Source organism: Maylandia zebra, linkage group LG9 (assembly GCF_041146795.1).
Source record: "Maylandia zebra isolate NMK-2024a linkage group LG9, Mzebra_GT3a, whole genome shotgun sequence".
In the NCBI taxonomy this organism is placed as follows: Eukaryota; Metazoa; Chordata; class Actinopteri; order Cichliformes; family Cichlidae; genus Maylandia; species Maylandia zebra.
In genome coordinates, this window is record NC_135175.1 from 25,168,720 (window position 1) to 25,189,575 (window position 20,856).

The following is a 20,856-nucleotide window of genomic DNA, read 5'->3' on the forward strand; positions in this document are numbered from 1 at the left end:
GTCCTCCATTGTTGTCTTGTTGTGACCACAGCCACATTGAGGTGGAACTCAGTTATAATGGAAAATGATCAAAACCGAGTCCAGTAGAGTGTAGTTGAGCTGAGTGGGTGCTTGTGGAAAAGAAGTCAGCTCTGCCACTCACTCGTAACATCTGGCTTCAAAACACTCATTTGTCCAGGATGATAGCTCTCGAGTAGAAGTGTCATCCAATGGATGGCTACGTCCATCTTTTATATACAGTCTATGGTCTGTATATTAATGATATAGTGTGAAAAACATACAGAATCCTACGTTTGAGTATTGCGAGTGCGTTTCTGCTCCGTTTCTCTCAGAAAGGGGAAACATTTGTTTTGTTGTACCACAACTGAAAAAAACCTTGTTTGCTCACCACAGACACTTCGCATATTGCAACATGACGTAATGTACGATTGGCTGGCCACTACTGCTTTGACCATTGCCTCAAAAATAGGCTCAAACCTCATTCTGGAATAGATTTTCCACTTTAAAGCAGCACAAAGATGAAGAACTGCATCGTCTCTGTACATCCTCTGAATGAATGACAGCTTCCAGTTGATTTCAGAGTGTTGCACCTCAAACTCCGCCCCAGGAGAGTTGAAACCACTGCCGGCAGCCGTAAAATAGAAGATTTAAAGATTACGTGCCGTGTTCCCTCCTCTAGCTTTGCCTCTTTGTTCTTCAGACCCCAGCTTTATCCACACCCTGCTATATTTTGGTTAGGTTTTTTTTTTTGTCTTCAATTTTATCTCTTATTTCCCCTGAGTGCCACATTACTTATAAACCCCCGAACCTTGGTTTTTGCTATTAATGTTGGTCCTTGAAGTAAAACTTTCCTCACTGCTCATAACGCACGGTTACCTTGGACACTTCATGTTGCTTAGGAGGATTGTGAGGTTTTATGCAGCAGTTAAAAAAAGGCTGAGTTTTGTGGTCAGGAGCTACTTTTCTGGCTGTGGAAATGACAAAAAGCTCTTATTTATCCATAAATCACCAACCATGTATGCACCATAGGGCCATCCTGAGCTGAACCCAAAGAGGTAAAACCACCACACGCTGCTTGTCTGTTCCCATTGTGTTCATTATCAGTGTATTGTCTGTCTTTGTGTGTGAAGCATGATTGTTTTGGTTCACTGAGAAACTGTTGGATGAGCGTGTCCCTCAGACGAGCAGGACGCCTCCCAGGTCCTCCCCTGCTGCACTTTGTGCATGCATGGACACCGTTACCCATCCCCAGTGCCTGCCCTTGTCTGCACCTACTAACAGACCCTTGAACTTCACACACACATCCAACACACACACACAGAACCACCAGGTGTTTACCCTCGTACTTGCTGCCACTGAGTGTGTGTCTCGCCACAACTCTAATCGGACAACCTTCGAATCCTCACCAATTCTTAGGAAGCCAGTCGGATTCCCCGGAGCCAATGAGATGCCGGCGAGGCAGATGGACATGAGAGAGCCCCAATCAGATCCCACGCTCGGATCAAAGTAGGATTTTATTCTGCTGCATGTCCGTTTTCTTTCGTTTGATGACTCTGGCCTATTTTTTTTTCCTTCTTGCCTTTTCACCTGAGCCCAGCACTTCCTGAATGAGAAAACAAACGTAGAGGTCGTAGAAGCCGACTCCTGAAATGTAGTGGTGCATGCTTTGGGCTGGAGCATGGCATGATGGGAACGGTTTTGTGCAGCTAGAGCAGAAAAATAAATAGAATAGAAATCCAGTCTCAAACCATTTTAAGAGAGTGTAAAATGGCGGGTTGTTTTGTGTTTCTTTTGTTTTTTCCCCTTTCCAATGCACTCCCGGATCCTTCAATTCTCCTTGCAGCAGGCTTGTTTCAGTAGTTGGCATGCTGATGTAACATACTGCTTCACAGACCGTTGTAGTGCACTGTGACAGAAAAATTCACTACACTGCAAAAAATCTTTTCTAGATACAAAAAGTAATCTAACTAACTAGAGAAATTTCCACCCACAGAGAGAGCTGGGCGAGAACTCAAAACACACTGCAAAGTTCCAGAGATCCTGTAGTGTTTAAACTCTTAAAGTTTCATGTAATTATGGAAAAATCAATCTGTACTTAGATTTGTGTGATCAGTTAATCATTTAATCTGTTAAATTGATTCCTTACTGGACTGTTTCCTTGAAACTCAAATGTCATCACAGTGTAAACTAATCAACCACAACATTAACGCCATGAAACTCAAACCTGACGTGGGCACTCCCCAACGGCAGCGGCCTCCACCCAGTAACTGACAGGACCCGATGGATCCCGGTGCCAAACCCCCACAGGACACCAACTGTGTGTAACCTGGTGGGCCGAACCGGTTTTGGCTGGTGATTTTAATGTTGTGGCTGATCAGTGTAAATAAATTGAATTCATGTCGGCCGCTCCTGCTACCTAATAAAGTATCTAATAAATCTACAATCTAGTAAAATTGATTTAGTTGCTGGTTTTAACTGTTTAAATCCATTTTTCAACATTTCAGGTTGATACCTCCTTTACTTATGAACTTGAGGGGTCATTGAGGGGTCAATAGTGCACTTTAAAGGCCTTTAAATAAACAGAAAACAGCTGATTATGAGAGATAAAACCACAGTGTGGTTAATTAGTGAACCTTTCTTGTTTCTAATCTCAGCCAAAGCCCGGCTGTCTATATTTACCACTCCATCTTCTAATGTAACTCTTAGCAAGGAAGCAAATCAAAATATTCAGCTTTAAAAAAGCTCAGTTTAGCTCTCGATATCCTAAAACAAGATTACAAATTAATCAAATCGCCCCAAGGACGTATCACCCTAAAGGCAAGATTATTTATTATCTTTAATGAGAAAAGTGAGTTGAAATGATCCGTCCTCATGAGACGAGTTTATTTCTTTATTTTTCTTTTTATGCTCTTTTTGCAGTGTAGTGCCGTCTTGTTGTTTTTAGGCAGCGTCCTCCTGCAGGCATCAACGACAGAGCACTTTACACGGGGAGATGATTAAATATTTAAGGAAATCTTGGGGGGGTGTAGGAAGGTGTAGTGATGTTTTTGCAATCAGCGTCACCTGGAAAGAAAGTTCTGACAACTTGGCACAGATGTTCTTGTTGCTCTTAGCCCTTTCTTGGTAAGTAAAATATATGAAGTGTGTTCACGCTGCAAGGAATTAATGAATCTAATGAGCTGCACACACACACACACACGCATAAATCCTGAAAAGTCATGGGTACACATCCTGTCACCATCCGAGTCCTGCAGCGGCGGCCTCAGCGATTCTGCAGAAGGTGTGTGTGTGTGTGTGTGTGTGCAGTGAATACATGTCAGGGAAGAGATGTGACACTTTTTTGGCTGTTAGAGGCTCTCGCTCTCCAGGTGTACCGCTCCATCTCAGGGAACACACAAACACATGATACACACACGCACACACACACACAGCTGGGACGCTGGGGTGCTGGATATGGCCCAGCATTTTAGCAGATGGCCTGGGTGCTACGCTATCAGTCACCATAGTAACATGCTCTCTTTTCCCTCTTTCTCCCTGTCTTTCTCTCCCTCTCTCTCTAGTGCTAAGAGAAGGAAAATGGCAGACAAGATTCTTCCGCAAAGGGTGAGGCTGCATATTTTTACCTTTGTTGCTGTGTGTTTTTCTCTGTGTGTGTTTTTTATCCTTTGTGCGCTGCACAGAAAAAATCCCGGTCGTTTTTTTGATGTTTGGGGTTCTTGGGAGGCGCAGAGGGCCAGGTGATTATTTGTTATTTCCAAATGAGATGAGGGAGGATGAGGGGAACAGATCTGAAGGTTTTGGGGCTTTTTTTTTTTTAGGGTTTCATTTTGCTGCTTGGACAGCTGCTCATTGATTTTCTTTTTTGAATCGGCGTAGTCAGCGGGATGTTGAAAAGACGCAACCACAAGTAAAACTGAAGGAGGCAGCAGAAACACCATGCTGCCACAGGTGAGAGTCCGTGCCGGCTGTGGTTTGCATCCCGTGCTCTCGGTTTTCGGCCCCGTGCCACACCACGTCCTGGCCAGCACACAGAGCGCTTTACAGATCTGGAGACTGAGAGGTTAGGTCTTATCCCCTGACATAGCCCAGACGGGGAGATAGCTGCAGGCACAGCTGGGGAGCCACTACACAATAATGAGTCAGGCACGGGGAATGTCTGCCACACTCCTCCGTCAGCTCGGCACCTCGGCCCAGTGAAAGGGAGCGAGATGGAGATAGAGGAGGAATGAGAAGCACAATGAAGGCAGCCTTTTAGAAAGAAACGTGAACGAAGAGGGAGGGAGGAACTGTAGGAGCATGTGTGCCCAGCTTGGTGAGCAGCAGCCCTTGATGCTCCGAGGACTTTCATCAGTATGGTAATGCCTGAGACTCCTGGCTGCTTGGCTGCACGGCCTGCATCTAATTTTGATCCCCTGGTGTCACGAGGCTGGTGTGGACCACCACGATAATGAGAGACTGTGGAGCAGTGGTGGAGTGCATTCAGGATAGTTGTGCTTTGTTTGAATATTTCATTGTCATGCCACTCCTCAATTCAAATTCAGCGGGGATAATGAACTTCAGCTTCAGTTCGTTTGCAAAAGAAACGCTTATAAAACACATTAGGTACTCTAAAAAATGCCAACTTTATGTACAAATACAGTCAGATAATAAAAAATCGTACTTGCTAATTTTCATATAAAAGAGCCCTATAGTGCACAAACCTTTTAAAAATGTAAAATACTTTTTAAATAATTTAGAGGTTCAGACAGTTAGGATGTGTGCTCTGTGTATGTTACATTTGCAAAGCCAAATTTAACATCATCACTCAAGGTGCTGTAAAAGTCAAAGTTCAGACCCCAACTTGCCTAAAATGTCCTGGAGGGATGCTAAGAGAGCTGTGCATAAACAAATGCCCGCAAACCTCATTAAAATGAAGCAACACTGTAAAGAGGAGTGGCCCAAAATTCAACCACAAGGATATGATGGACTGATAACTGTTATATAGAAAACAGTTACTTCAAGTTATCACTGCTAACATTGATTCTACAAGATACTGACTTATGGGATGTACTTAGTTTTTCACACATTGCTTCTCCATTTTGGGTTTTTGTTAAATAAATAATTAAAAGGTATCACAAGTCATGTGTTGGTCATCTAAGGTTGTATTTTTTCAATCTTAAGAACTGATAAAGACCAGATGATTGTCCTGATACTTAAAGCCTTAGAATGACCGTGCATTAGCGTTAGCTGCAAGTGGGCTCACTCGCTTAGCTAACTAGCTTCAGTGCATTATTGCTGTTTTTCATAATCTGGTAACTTTATTTCTTTCCCACCTATTCTTATCTTCATTTGTGTGTGTGTGTGTGTGTGTGTGTGTGTGTGTGTGTGTGTGTGTGTTTTTTATCACCTTATATGATAAGCTGCAGTATTGTTTTACGCTAGCAGTTAGCTGTATTTTCTGGAGGCTTTGTTTAAAGTTCTCATTTTTGTAGTGTTGTTCTATGCTAGCAGTTAGCCATATAGCCATAGTTTCTCCATATTTAAAGTTAGAGTGGAATAATATGGGTTTTTTTCTCTAACCTTAAAGCTTCTTAAAGGTTAAATTACAGGATACTGAATGTAAGGGGCTAAAGTAGACAACAGACCCCCTACCAGCACCCGCACCAGAATAGACAGCTTATCAGCTTAAATTCTTTAGTGCTATTTAGATATGCAAAGAAAATCTTACTTCTTAATCCAGGGTGTGAAACTTTATCTGATTTTAACCTAAGCCTGTCCTCCCTCTGAGCAGATCCGTGAGCTGGTCCCTGAGTCTCAGGCCTACATGGACCTGCTTGCATTTGAGCGCAAACTGGACCAGACCATCATGCGCAAACGCGTGGACATCCAGGAGGCCCTGAAGAGGCCAATGAAGGTATCGAAAAGAAATCAGGACTCAGGACAAACGAGAAAATGCTGTTTAAGGATAGTTTTGCAGTTCAAAGAGAAACAGACAGAGATCTCCCTTTAAACTGTGTTATTGTCATGGCCTTGTCCCAGCAGCAGAAGCGTAAACTGAGGCTTTACATTTCCAACACCTTCAACCCTGCCAGACCTGACGCAGATGACTCTGATGGCAGCATTGCGTCATGGGAACTGCGAGTAGAGGGGAAGTTGCTGGATGATGTGAGTTTGTTTTATTCATAGTCATGCATGGGTTTAGTTTTAATACAGTCCTTTTTTTTTTTTTTTAAGGAAAATAACTGAATACTGAGCTGTCGCGGCTGGGTGTAGATGAATTCAGCATGAGTCAAATAACTGCTTGTCCTCTAAAATAATAACACATCTAAATCATCCCGGTTGGTATTAAAGTGTGCCGCTCTTTGATCTCGTAGTTGCTCTCGGTCGTCTTCGGCTCGGTAATGATGCGCTCAAACGACTACGGACAGAAAAGTATCGTCTGGCTCAGAATATGAAATGAACGACTGATGTTGAGAAGAGCGTCTTGAGGGACCGTGAGTGTCTTAAAAGCAGAAGGTTTTTGCATTTTTCTTGTGCCGTGAGCTTGACTGCAAAAAGCTCTGATGTTCTCAGAGCAGCGGCACAAAGCATTTAGGTTTCACAGACCACAAATATTTCTGGTTGAGCTCGGAGGAAGTGGACTCTGAGAATGTCTTGCGTCTTTCTTTTTCTTTTTCTTTTTTTCTGATCTCACCCCGCCTCTCGTGGGTTTTTGATGAGTAATGTTGCTATAAGCAAAGACATGGCAACAGTAGTTTGCGTTTGTGAATCTGCTTATGAGTGTTTCATGCATGTGTGTGACTGATTATGGGTCTTAACCGACGTCTTTCTGATTGCTATCTGTTTGCTCTGCAGCCGGGGAAGCAGAAGAAGAAATTCTCTTCGTTTTTCAAGAGCCTGGTGATCGAGCTGGATAAAGACCTGTACGGTCCTGACAACCACCTGGTCGAGGTCAGCTCAAAACACAGAGGAGGAACCACACACTCACCTGCGGAATTTGCATTGATCTCAGAAATCATCCATTTTTCAGATCAATAAATGGATGAACAGCAGCTTTAATTTTACACTTTTACCTGCACAAAACACGAAAGTAAAAACACACTTTTTGCTCTACTGCAGTGGATTTTAAATGTAACAGATGTTCACCTTCAAAAGGGTCCCCAGTGTCTTTCAAGTGCAAAATACTCAACCTTGCAAACCTGAAAGCTGATTTTCTAAAAGTGTGTGGTAAATGGTAAATGGCCTGTATTTATATAGCGCTTTACTAGTCCCTAAGGACCCCAAAGCGCTTTACATATCCAGTCATCCACCCATTCACACACACATTCACACACTGATGATGGCAAGCTACATTGTAGCCACAGCCACCCTGGGGCGCACTGACAGAGGCGAGGCTGCCGAACACTGGCGCCACCGGGCCCTCTGACCACCACCAGTAGGCAACGGGTGAAGTGTCTTGCCCAAGGACACAACGACCGAGACTGTCCAAGCCGGGGCTCGAACCGGCAACCTTCCGATTACAAGGCGAACTCCCAACTCTTGAGCCACGATCGTGTCCGCTTTCGTGTAGAAGTTCACCCTGAAATCACATATACGTGTTTCCCTTTGGCTTGTATCGAAATGTATCCACCTGCATGGTTTTGGTGTGAGTTTTGTAGTCATATCGAGCTTCACTTGAATATAATGAAACTAGATGGTACTCACCTTGTGGTCATCAAATCACCTAAAAAGTCTATTAGAAAAACTCAGAGTCAGGGCCGGTTTCCAGAAATCACCTGGCAGCGCTCACGGTAACATCGCTGTACCAGTAACATTGTAAAACATATATTAATAATGATAAAATAAACATGGTTACGCCTTTATTATTATTATTATGATTTTTATGTATTTTTTGTAATCACAGGTAGTATTAGTGTCTATTTCAGTGAACTCGAGATCGAAGTCAGAGGTCAAGTCTGCATGTTGAAGTATCCTTGGCTAGGATACTGAACCCTGAGGCCATGTCCACACTAATACGTTTTCGTCCGTCCACACTGAGACGGCGTTTTCGGTCAAGGAAAACGCTGCGTTTTGAAAACGCTCTCCACAGCGGATACATTTGAAAACGCCGTTTTTGTGTCGCGGTGTGGACAGCAAACCCGGAGCTTTTTCGAAAACTATGACACATTTTAGTCATGTGATGCAGTCATGTGACCAATCAAACTAAGATAGCGAAGGGCATTATAAACGGCAGACAGAAATGAGGCAGGTCGAATCGTCTTGCGCAGGACTGGAACGTAGGCGTTTTCGGCCGTTTAAATGTGGACGACTGAAACGATAGTGTGGACGCAGGCGAAAACCCAGAAGTTGTTATATTAATGTGTTACACAATTTAGAAAGTTATGCAAATGGAATATTTGTTACAAAAAGGAGATAAACGTGTAAAAATGTAACAAAGGCTGTGAAGCAGGTCTTTATGTCTCGGTCCTTGTGACCTCAGGGCTGAAACACATGCTGGAGAAAGTGTCTCTGTGCCTGCCTACGAAAGTGTTGCAGAGTTTGTGTGGGAACATTACTGCTGCTGAGTTTTTAAAATACGTTTTTCTGGCACTTTTAAACCACAAGGTAGCAGGCTTTTAGTTCCATTATATTCAAGACAAGGCAGACTTTTCTGCAGCGTAGTGGCTGAACCAAATAATGGACTGGAAACTGGATTTAAAGGTACACAGGATAAAAGTCCACATCTCAGTTTTGTTGATCAGGGTTGCGGTTGCACAGAGGGTCTGAAAAAAATTCAGCAAAGGAGAAAACAGAGGTCAGCGTGCACAACAGAATCACTGAAACTTTAAAGCTTGAGCTGTAAGGTTATGCATACATTCGCTGAGTAATTAGCTGTTGGGACACAGGAAGGAAGGAGCAGCAATAAAACAAGAAAAGGAATTTCAAAATAAAGCAGGAAATTAAATTGGTATATAGGTACTTTATTACTGCATAAAAATTATGCAGTCTAGAATACTTTTTAAACAACATATTTAAAATAAAAGTGCCAGAAGCTCAGTGTGAGGGCCTTATACCGTGAGAGTGCAAAAATGAAAACAGAAAATACAAATGAAGACAAAGATGAATACGTAATATGTGTGTGGAGGTATCTCCAAAGCTATCGAAGCATATTTCCTCAACGGAAAAACACATTTTTGTGCCATCTGTAAGTGTAAATTTGGGGTTAAGTATCTCAAAATTTCAACGTACTAATTCAAACTTGCAGAGAAAGAAGTTGAAAATTTGACCTATAAAGAAGACGCCCGAACATTTTGACTCATAGATGGGGAAAAAGTGTTTTTCAGTGGAGGAAACAAGCTTCCAGACCAATGCTGAGCACCAGAACGGTAAAGACAAACAAACGGCACAAAAAGGCCAGAAGAAAAATGTGCACATATGATTTTGGACTAAAACGGCTCCTTTAAGAAAAGCCACTGTTCTTGCACCCACATCGGCCAGACACAGTTCAGTTTTTCACATCTATCTCTTTGGAAAGTAATTTTCCTAACTTTTAAATTTTAAAAGTATTTGCCATGCAAAGATCTACAAGTTTTGCATGCTTTGCTTGATGTTAACACTACCTGCAGCATTACACACAACCCCCACACTCACAGTCCTTACACTTCGAAACGGTCTGTCCCTGCCGCCTGATTTATGGAGTGCATGTGTGCAGCTTCTCTTTGTGGCAGACCATTCGGATGTTGAACGAATTCGCTTCCTGTCTTAGCTGTTGTTTCTCGCACCCCTTGGCAGACAGCGTGTCACTTAAAACACACAAAAACGAGCATAAGTGCTTCTCTTCGAATGTGTGTGAAGAGTAATTGCAGTCCTTAAAAACGTATGCACTGTTTCGCCGCTGTTACTCGCTGCGTTCAGGTGACCTGCAGCTCACCAAGTAGCTTGTTACCAAAAAGGGGCTTTAAGAAGCCATTTTAGCTTTTTACCCCCAAACAGCACAGCAAGCATCTGTTTATAGCCACAAGGACAAAAATAACAGACATATAATGTACTGACACTTTAAATAAATCCTGCAGATTTTAAACTGATTGATTAATTCAATTTGAGCGATGTAATCTGGATAAATGGCAGCAAATCCAAACCAGAAGATATCTGATAACATCTGCTGTGAAAACGTTCTGTTAACTGAACCTCCTCAGTCTGCCCTAATACACTCCTTTCTGCTGGAGGCTGTTTGACATGTCATAGCAGGGTAAGCACAGGTGTATTTAACGTGTTATTCACACACACTTCGAGTTATAAAAGGCTAACTAAAAATGTCGAGCACTGCTATGATGAATCTACGTCAAATGTGGCAGCTACCAAAAATAAACACCTGACCGTGGTGGGTAACACTACAAAACTTGTAGTAATAACTCAACCCTGTATAGTTATTACAAATCAATCAGTCAGTCGGTCAATCGGTGTTGCCCACCTGACAATAACATCAATTTAATGATGAAATGCAAAATTTTACCTTTTTATGATGAGATTTTCCAAGTTAAAGGCCCTCGGAGTTCATTTAAAAGTCAGTGCTTTTAATTAGCTTCATTGCTTTCAGCATATTTGAGCCCTCATAATTTCACGAGTACAGACGATACAAAACAAACACAAAAGACATTTACTCACAGTGTCACTATCCAAAAACAACAAAATCTTACTTTTGTTCACACAATTTGCACAGTTCTCACAATTTTCCTTCTACAACCAACTTTGTGCATCAGTACGGTGGGATACATCATAATTTCAATGCAAAAACTGCACCGATTTAATGTCTATGATGGAGGAGCAGAATCAAGCATTGGTACCCTTGATGTTTGATCTGTTTTCACTGGAGAAAACTTCAAAATTTGCTTTCTGAGCAAAATTTAAAGGGTCATATGATCATGTGGGATAGGTGTCTGATCAATACGAGTGAAATCAAACTAAAGGATAGCAGGCTTTTCTTATAGCCATGATTCCTTGTGTGTCAAAATAATATTCTAATTCACACTCACAGTGAATTCGCTACACAGTGATTTGTAGCTTGGAGGGTTTTTTATTTTATAGGTTAAAGAGCACCTCTAATAAAAACCTAATGATTTTTTGACTTTCTGTAATATAGTTAAGCTGTTAGTGAACCCAGCTCATTTACGTTCAGTAGCTGAAATGAAAACGCACAGAAAAGGATGGTCAGTTTGTACCTATGAGGCAACCAGGAAGTCAAGAAATAGTCCAGTGCACAACCCCTGAAAACCACAGCTCAGAGTTTCTTAGCTGCAGCGCAGTGTGTCGATAAGAAAACAGATTTGTTCAGCGTGCTGTCTGACAAATAAGCGTAAGCTTGGATTATGAACACAAACTTCTTTGGATCCTGTTTTCACGACCGCCTGTAACAATAAATCACTTTTTTTCATGTAAGACTTAATTTTAATTTCCTTATGTGGGAAAAATTCAGGGGTTTTTGTCCCTTAAAATGCAATGAAATGCATTCAAAGGATTCCACTAATTACTCCTTTGAACGTGACGGCATTGGAAAGTCAATAAAATGCAACAAATTAGTTTTTCTTTATTCATTTTTTATTGGTTTTTAAGTTGAAGTTGTCCAAATATGCACGTTCATTAAATTATTCTGGTTTAGTAACAATGCAAATAGATAAATACTCCCTTGTAGCACATTTGTAAATGATGAAACTAGAGCCTGAGGGCACTCTGGTGGGCAAACTATGCAACATCAACACTCAAAACACGGTTGAAGGATGTTTCTCTCGTCTTTTTGGAATTTATGTTATAAATGCTGATACTGATATATCTATCAGCATTTATAACTAATATCGGCCTGCTGATATATCAGTCACAGTGTAGATTCAATTTCCGATGAAACTCCACAAGGACTACAAGAACCCGTTGATTAATAATGATTACACAGTGCTTTTGCTTCGGGCTAAAGATGGAGAAGTTGCCAGCATCATTAAAGCAGCACATTTGATTGGCTGACAGGCCAGGTCACACCCCCAGGCATGTGTGGCTACACTAAGTGGGGGTTTTCTCTTCATAGCCGAGAGGCTTGCTGGACGAGGGTTTACGGTAAAAAGTGAGCAATTGCATCAGACGCTATATTTATAGACAGTGAAGCAAAGATAGCAAACACTGCAAAAATTTGAAATCCAAATTAGAAATGGGCTTGGGTTTTTTGTGGTTGGCATCTTTGACCGACTTTTCATGTGCCGGACCACGTATCATTAGAACGGCTTGTTTTTACCTTTATAAGAGGCTTAATGTGAGAAAAGCATCAGTCTAACTGTTGGCAAGACAGCTAATTCAAAGCTGAGGCAGTTTTCTGAAGTGAACTCTAATGCTGTTTAATCTTCTCAGCCAGTTTGGACAACGTTCACAGCAGAACAAAGGAAGGTCTTTGCTGTCCATTAGTCTTGGAAGCTCCACTGATTTGTGTGAGGCTTTTGTATGCGTAGCAGAAATCATTGAACCTTCCCCGTTCAGCCGTGCAGTCAGGGTCAGTAACGACCTCTTGGTCGTGCAGTCCAGAGATGTTCAGTGAAAATTTTTATCTTGTCACGTCTGGTTAAATCTCGTGGTACAATAAGCCCAGCTGACCTGCTGCTTTTCATATTCCCGTTGGGTGCATTCAAACTAAAACAGAGTGGCAGAGTGGATTGCCCTCTCTCTTCTTCTTTTGTGTAACAGCAGAAAGGAGATGGGTTTTTAAATTTTCCAACACACAAGGTTGTTTAAACATGCGAGAGCCGGAGAAAACAACTGCTTACTTATTAAAAACAACCATTAGCTGCCCTTCACTTTGTGTCCTCACATAACTTAAAAAACGTAAAAAAAAACACTTCAGGACTTTCAAAGTGAAAATTATGACTTCTCAAGGTTCCTCTTTTTAAGAGGGTGTTTTACCCAGGCGCCCAGGTGCTTCTGTTTGAATGACTTTCCATCAAAAGAATTTTGTTTCTACCTTGAGGTACAATAAGCACGTAATGTGTTCTGAATCAGCCAGTGGTTGCAGGAAAACATCACTTTGGATTGCTTGCCAGGGTACTGCAAGACTGAGTGTTAAAGTGTTTTTCTTTTCTGAGTGGTTAAAGTAAAACAGAGATGTAAATACCATCAGAGGTTAGATGCGTAAGAGCTTCTGAAATGCAAAAACGACTTAAAGACAGAATAATATTGAGATAGTTGCATGTGACCAGGTGCTTATGGAATTTTTCTGCTAGCGATAGATGTTACTGTCTCCAGAGGTTGATAATATTCACCCTTTCTGTCTTGTGCGTGGTTAGTTTGCAGATATTTAAGCTAACCTACTAACCTACTAAGTTAGTGCTTCTGTTAAAAAAAAACAACAACTTGCTGTTAGATGACCTAAACGCTGAAAACATCCTTGTTTTCTGCACATTTGCATTTGGGCCCCAATTGCATGCACCCACACAGGGCCGACAGCAGTTTTGCCCTTGGGGGCCCCGAAATGAGTTTTCTATGGGCAAACCCAGTGTGCACTACCCATAGAAAACTTATATGAGGCCCGTGTATGCTAGCCCATGTTTGACCCACGGCATAGCTTTGCCTTTTTGGACCCCCAAGAGGGAAATCTGTGGCCTGGCCAAAGAAAACCCTCCACTCCACTATCAGCATCGATGAGTTGCAAAAAAAAAAAAAATTCACCTTTACCTTGTTGTGAGGGGGAAACTGTCTGTAGAGGCCAAAACGGTAAACATGGAAACGTGTTTATTTCTTCTTTTGTGGCACAAGAAACTTTTGGAGACACCCTCAAGTGGTCACTAGAGGAACTGCAGTTTATGGCTCTTCAGTTTTCAGTTTTCACTACCCCACAAAATCATGCCTGAGGATGTGGCTTACAAGAGCTGTGGCTTAGGTAGAGTATGTCTGCTAATCTGAGGGTTGGTGGTTCGGTCCTCGGCTCCTCTAGTAAAACCATCCGTGGGCAAGATACTGAACCCCAGGTTGCCCCTGACACATTCATCAGTATGTGCGTGTTACAGTAAAAGTGCTTAGGTGTAATTTTCATAACATTTAATTCATTTAAATAGATTTAAAGGTCATCAGGTGATCTCCAGCCTTACTGCAGCACAGCTCGTGTCCTCTCTTAAACCAAAGCCAACGAGAGATTCTTTCCACCGCTTCTCACAGCCATCCTTTAACGATTTTCATGAAATCTGGACCATTAATTGGCATTGCACATGTTAACTTAATTCTTTTTTTTAAACTACATTATTTTCATTTCTTATGCCTACTAAAATCTGCTATTGTTATTTCAACTTCATGATGGCTCTATAGTAGAAGTCGGGGGAATACTTCAGTCGTCTGGTAGTTTGATTTGTTTTGATATACCTTTATTAGTCCCACAAGGGGAAATTTCATAAGGCTGCCGATGATTAATAGACCAGCTGAGTTTGGTTTGGTCAAACTGTGGCCTTCTCTTTGCTCTTTCAGTGGCACCGCACGCCCACCACCCAGGAGACGGACGGCTTCCAGGTGAAGCGGCCAGGAGACGTGAGCGTGCGCTGCACTCTGCTGCTGATGCTGGAATACCAGGTGAGGGCGGCACGCCGTCTCGCTTCGATGCCCATAAATAGTCCGTTACTACGCCGTGACTAATCCGTGCCTTGAAATCAGCTGTTGTAGTGACAACCTGCAGGCCTCACATTGCCGATAAACACCGGCCTGCACAAACATTACAGTCCATGTAAGACGCCATTTAAACCTGACATCTGTTTCCAAGCCGGAGAAATACGATAAGGGTGAATGATGTGATGGAGCTGATGTAAAGCCCCTGATGTGGGCGGCTGTAGAAAGTGCTGTAATGTGATTATGTTGTCTCCGCAGCCTCCCCAGTTTAAGCTGGACCCTCGCCTGGCTCGCCTGCTCGGTATTCACACTCAGACTCGCTCCTGCATCATCCAGGCCCTCTGGCAGTACGTGAAGACCAACAAGCTGCAGGACTCGCATGACAAGGAGTACATCAACTGTGACAAGTATTTCCAACAGGTGTGGACTCCTGCTGTTGCTGAAAATATGATCGCACCAGGGCAAGATGAGCAGTATGTATATAAACTCCACCAAAGCAGGAGTCTTATCTTACAGTTTTGCAGAAAGGGATTTGGATCAGCACCATAATTGAACTGCTTCCTCCTCTGCGTGCGCTCTCATAGTTTCATAAAATCTGGCTCAGTAGCTTCTGGGTAGTCAAACAGCAGCGATCACATACCTCCACCTCAGCTCTCGCTTTGGCAGAGGAACAAATGAGCGCTCCATATTTTTATTCTTAGATACTACGAAAGTAGCTTTTCCATGTGTTCCCCTTTCTCTGACATTATGTTTAGTGTTAGCTTTCATGTCTCTGTCATAGGTAGGGTTATTCTGGTTTGCTTTTAAAGCTAGTTTTCCTCATGTGTCTTATGTTGCTTTTACTTCCTGTTCCTGTTTTACTTCTGGTTTTCCTTTTTTCCCTTTTGTGGGATCATGTGTTTTCCAACCATGCATTCCTGCGCTTTGTTTTATGGTTTGGGCTTTTTTTCCAGTTGTTCTGGACTAACTCTAGACTTTGGATTTGTTGGTTCTTTTAATAAGGCTCATATTTAGTCTGTTCCATGTTAGCTCTATGTCTGTCGGTGGAGTATCACGAGCTATGACATCATACAGAGCCAAGAGTAGAAAAAAGTAGTAGCTTTGTTGCAAAGTGGAAAAATTTAGGAACCACAGCATTAACATCAGCACAAGAACTGTGTGCCGAGCGCTTCATGGCATAGGTTTTCCTGCCCTCATCATAATATGTTCTACTTTTTTTTCTGGCAGCCTGATTTCAACTTAGTAACTCAACATTTCAAGTTACTTCCTCAATTTCATGTTATTTTCTTATAGGTTTGTAATAGTAACCCCGAATTTTCCCTTCTGGTTGGCATAAAATTTTCAAAACAAGGTTCCAGACCTCCTGGACACAGCTTTCTGTGTCCGCAACTCCATTGCGGACACAGAAAGCTGGAGACCCAGTAGCCGACTAATAAATCAATTAAGCTCCAGTGAAGGGAAATCTTATTGTTTCACCTCACCTACATATTTTGGACAACTCTGTGCTTCCAGCTTTGTGGGAACAGTTTGAGAAAGGTCCCTGTCTGTTCCAGCATCACTGAGACGGTGCACAAAGTCCGTAAAGGTACGGTTGGATGAGTTTGGTGTAGAAATACTTGACTGGCCTGCACAGAGCCCACCTTTGAGATGAATTAGAATGGAGTCTGGAAGCCAGGCTCTCTGGTCCAACACCACTGTCTGACCTCACAAATGCTCTTCTGGATGAAATTTCCACCGGCTTCCTAAAAGAGTGGACACATGTACTGACAGATATAGCTGCAAAGGGAGCACCAATTTAGAGCGAGATGTCATAAAAGTTCCTGTATGTGTAATGTGTAGGTGGTCCAACGCTTCGGTCTGTCTCGTGTATGTCAGAAAATAAGGAAGAAGCATAACCGGTTCACTTTAAAAGGAAAGTTATTTTTATTTTTAGATTTTTGACTGCCCTCGGCTGAAGTTCTCTGAGATCCCTCAGCGCCTCACCAACCTCCTCCTGCCCCCTGACCCCATCGTCATCAACCACGTTATCAGGTAGATTTTCCCCCTGTATGAAATATGCATCACAGAAGATAAATAACACAACCAAGTACTAACTGAGAAGCATCTTTACACCAGGCTTTGCATATTTATCCTTGCATTAGTACAGGAAAGATGCTATTTAAAGAGATATTAAATTCAAATAGCTTTATAGTATGAAAATGTGTTTACCTTGAAACCTTCTACTGGCTTTTTCATTATAAATAAATTAAGCACGGCATCATTTACCATTTTTTAAAAAAGAATATTTTAAGGCCAAACAATGTTGAACCATTACTGGGTGAGTTCACACCAGAGTAATGGGATGTGTGATGCAAGCTTATTATGGGAGGTTATTGTTTTCTACACAAAAGAAAAATAAGAAAATAAACTCTTAATTTGGGAAATGTGTTGAACGGACTTGAGGACTCCCAAGTGGATTTATTGAAAGCTTCCTCTTTTTAAAGATGTGTCTCACTTCACATTTTCTTTCAGCGTGGATCCCAACGACCAGAAGAAGACGGCCTGCTACGACATTGACGTGGAGGTGGACGACCCCCTGAAGAGCCAGATGAGCAGCTTCCTCCTCTCCACCGCCAACCAGCAGGAAATTGCCTCACTCGACAACAAGGTGAGATCACCATCGTCGCAGAATACTCTTTCTCTGTATAGCACACGTCTTCTTTCGTGTTACACACTGTGGTTGAAGTTTGGGAATAATTCACTTTTAAGCTAACAAAGAGAACGGTTTTATTGTTGCAGTAGTTTGTTTGCTGTGGACTTCTCACCCAGCTGTGATAAGCGCGAAGGCTGTTATTTATATTTTTCTGACAGATTTTAACTTTATAGCCGACATTGTTGTTGGAGCTGAGCAGGAAGGAAGGGTGGGACAAATAACCAGAAATACACGTGACAGAAAACACACTGAGAACATGTACTGCTGCTCGAGACCCAGTTTTCTTTGTCTTTTACAATATTTTGTCCAGCTTAAAGCCATTTTATATATTACTGTGCAAAAGCCTTGAGTCACCCCTCGTTTCCTTTATTTTGAAAAATGGAAATTTGTGCAGGGATTTATTGAAACGTGCACACACTTTTTTATTCTTACAGCTTCTTCTTTTGTCCTCCACTTGTCCAGTTTCTTAAATTTTCTTTATATTTTCAGCTAATCCTATTTTATGCCTGTCAAGCTGTGGTATCTCTGGCATTTTTGTAGATGCAGCTCAAGAAATGGAAACAAAATATGTCTTTTTATGACAAGCCGCTCATTTAAAATGGACTTTTTGCTCAGTTGTCTGTTATGGGTAGACACAAAATCAGTAAATTTTGGTGCCTTTTTGTGCTTGAATGGTTCATAAGTCGGTGTTAAGTGGCTGAACAAGGGAAAGAAATTCCTATGAAAAAGCTCAGGTACAAGAACTGGACTGAAACTGGGTGAAATGGCAGTAAATGCCTGAAGAAAAACCTTTGAAAGACTTGAAAGCTGGAGAGCTTTTCCTCGAGACTACTTTAAACATTATAAGAAAGTCTGGCTCCTTAGAAGTAAAGTACCAAGAAATTATAGGTGAGTCAAGTCTTTTGCACAGTTGTTGTATCTTAATAATAGCAGAGAACCTATTTCTGAACTTCTGAGAATACTCTTGATACTACATGATGCAAGTCTTGCAAACGGCATTTCCATTAACACAGTTGATTTCTTGTGTTCAAGCTTCCTCCTACAGTCCAAACGCATACTTTAGGTAAAATGATTTTTCTAAACTGGCCGTGTGGATTGGTCACCTGTCCACGGTGTATCTAACTTCCTGCTCAGTGACAGCTGTTACGATACTCTCCCGCTCCTCAGCGACCCTGAAACAGACAAGCTATTAATGAGATGGATGGATGGGTGGATGGATGGATGGATCAATTTCCGTGTTCACCTAATTAAATTCGCCATTTTTCTAATACCAAGTAGAGTGTCAGAAGACATACCAGTGAGAGAATGATCAAATACAGGCCCGAGTCAGCACGAGTCAGTATGTTTTTATGTAAAATAATCAATTAAAGTGACCTGTAAAAGCACTGAAGGATGGATAATCATGAATAATGAGTTAACTCCCTGGTGTCACATGTTTCTGTAGCAGGAAGAAAATATAAATATTTATGACCTTGATATTAAAATTCAACACTTTTATCAACATTTAAAACCTGCTTTGTTTTCAGAGTTATGGTTCTCATTTTACCTTACTTAACATTTTGACCTTTAAAGCGTAAAAATACTCTCACGTTTGTCTGTGATGGCTCGAAAGCTAACCATAACTCCAAATATAGGCAACAATAAATTTGGGGAAATGAATAGAAAAACCATCCCCACTGACACACATTAAAAACTACTCACGTTTCCCCAAAAAGTCTGAAAAGATGGATGAAGCTTCTGGGTGTGAAAAGTGAAGGTGCTTAAATCTTCATTCTTCCTAATGAGCAGCAGGGGGCGACTCCTCTGGCTATTGCAGAGAAGTCAGTGTTATTTCCCACTTGATCTGTGGTCTCAGTAAACACCTTCCACACAAGTTTATGGGCTCAATCGCAGGTTGCAGACCAGATTGAACTTGGTGTGGTTTTATTTTGAAAAACTACGGTCCCATCAGAGTGAAACGACGACTAACTTGGGACCCTGTGAGTCCAGAGCGTGCAGTGTTCGGAAAGATGGTTAACGCTAGGAACACTCAACTTGAGACTTAACAAATGAACACTACCTCCATCCTTTATATACAGTGTGTATTTTTTCTTACATCACGAGCCACCTTCATACACCAAAGTACCTTTAAACTCACCAGAAATTTGGTTAAAATGGTGAATTTTAAAAAGATAAGAAAATGTGTAAAATCCTTCGCCTTTATCGGGTGTTTAGATTCCCTCGGTTTTATATTTGATCAATAAAATTCAAGAAAACTTGTAATACAAGAGAATACCTGTCAGCATGTCACGAGTCAGTTGAGGCAGATCAGTGAAAATTTACCCTACTCGCTTTTCCAGGTGGGTTAGACTTCGGGATCTTTATATGCAGAGCCTGCCACGACAGAAACAAATGCTGGGATTTTGTTCCCTCCCGCTCTTTGTCATGGTCAGATTTTTTTTTTTCTCAGGCAAACTTATTTGTTCTCAACTTTCCCCCACATTTTATGGTCCTTCACATTTATTCCCAGGACATTGCTGTCATCTGTGAGTTCTTGCAACGAGGAGATGATAAATCACTGAAAAATTCAAAAATTGCGACAAAAAAAGTAGCCAGAAACGCACAGGAGGAATTGACTGAATAAGCCAATCACAGTAGAGTACAGGCTCTATAACATTTCCAGCCTACGGCGTAGATTTGACACAGAGGTCTGCTGTTAGCCTCTGTGCTGCTGAGGTCGGCAGCTTCGGATCAGAAGTCTCCGTCCTCCTCCCACTGTTAGATAAAGTCAGTTTTCCTGAGATATTTTGCTTTTCCTGCTAGATATTGTATCATTTTCACAGGATAATTGCAGCGTCAAATGAACAAACAGCAACAGCGCTGTGACGTGTGTGATGTGTGTGTTTCCGTTCAGATCCATGAGACCATCGAGTCCATCAATCAGCTGAAGATCCAGAGGGATTTCATGCTGAGTTTCTCCAGAGATCCCAAGGGCTACATCCAGGACTGGCTCAAATCCCAGAGCCGAGACTTTAAGGTTGCACACTTCTTTTCATATCTATCAAGCCTGCATGTTAGCCGACAGACGTCCTGTGGATGTTGAATGAAAGTGGAAAATAAAAAGCAGAAGAATTCATTAATGAAAATTAAAGAAACTAAAGGGGGCGGGGGGTCATTTAATAGTGATGATTTGTCTTTGGCTGACATTTTAATTGCACTAATGAGTATTCATTTGCTTTATTCAATTAATAACTATAATTACTGTTTAGCAATAAATGCACAAACTAAAAGCCCAAACCCAGCTGGAGTGCCCTCAAGGCTTCAGTTTGGCAGTTTTTGAGATGAACTATCGGGAGAACAAGCGGCTCGATCGCTGCCCGCTGCAGACTTCATAGATTATTTTGTTAATTAATGCTAAAAATAGACCTGCTTGTAACGGCTTCGTCGTCTCTTCGGCCGCAGTTAATGACAGACGTGGTGGGGAACCCTGAAGAGGAGCGGAGGGCGGCGTTCTACCACGAACCCTGGTCCCAAGAGGCCGTCAGCCGCTATTTCTACTGCAAGGTGACTTGCGGACACCTTTACCTGCAAGCTCTGCTTCCATA

At 41.9% G+C, this 20,856-nt stretch overlaps 1 protein-coding gene across 5 annotated transcripts in view; it reads left to right on the forward strand.

Annotated features, from left to right (window-relative positions):
- smarcd3b (SWI/SNF related BAF chromatin remodeling complex subunit D3b) overlaps positions 1 to 20,856 on the forward strand; it is a 61,249-nt gene that overhangs the window by 37,794 nt on the left and 2,599 nt on the right. For 2 of the 5 annotated variants that reach the window (XM_004551978.6, XM_004551976.5), the window contains exons 3-13: positions 1,417 to 1,506; positions 3,561 to 3,603; positions 5,771 to 5,893; positions 6,019 to 6,144; positions 6,835 to 6,930; positions 14,446 to 14,547; positions 14,839 to 15,000; positions 16,514 to 16,611; positions 17,092 to 17,227; positions 20,166 to 20,288; positions 20,714 to 20,815. In XM_004551978.6, coding sequence (XP_004552035.1) covers positions 1,417 to 1,506; positions 3,561 to 3,603; positions 5,771 to 5,893; positions 6,019 to 6,144; positions 6,835 to 6,930; positions 14,446 to 14,547; positions 14,839 to 15,000; positions 16,514 to 16,611; positions 17,092 to 17,227; positions 20,166 to 20,288; positions 20,714 to 20,815 — 1,201 coding nt within the window. The remainder of the gene's footprint in view (positions 1 to 1,416; positions 1,507 to 3,560; positions 3,604 to 5,770; positions 5,894 to 6,018; positions 6,145 to 6,834; positions 6,931 to 14,445; positions 14,548 to 14,838; positions 15,001 to 16,513; positions 16,612 to 17,091; positions 17,228 to 20,165; positions 20,289 to 20,713; positions 20,816 to 20,856) is intronic. The other 3 variants (XM_004551977.5, XM_004551979.5, XM_004551980.5) reach the window with 3 other exon arrangements.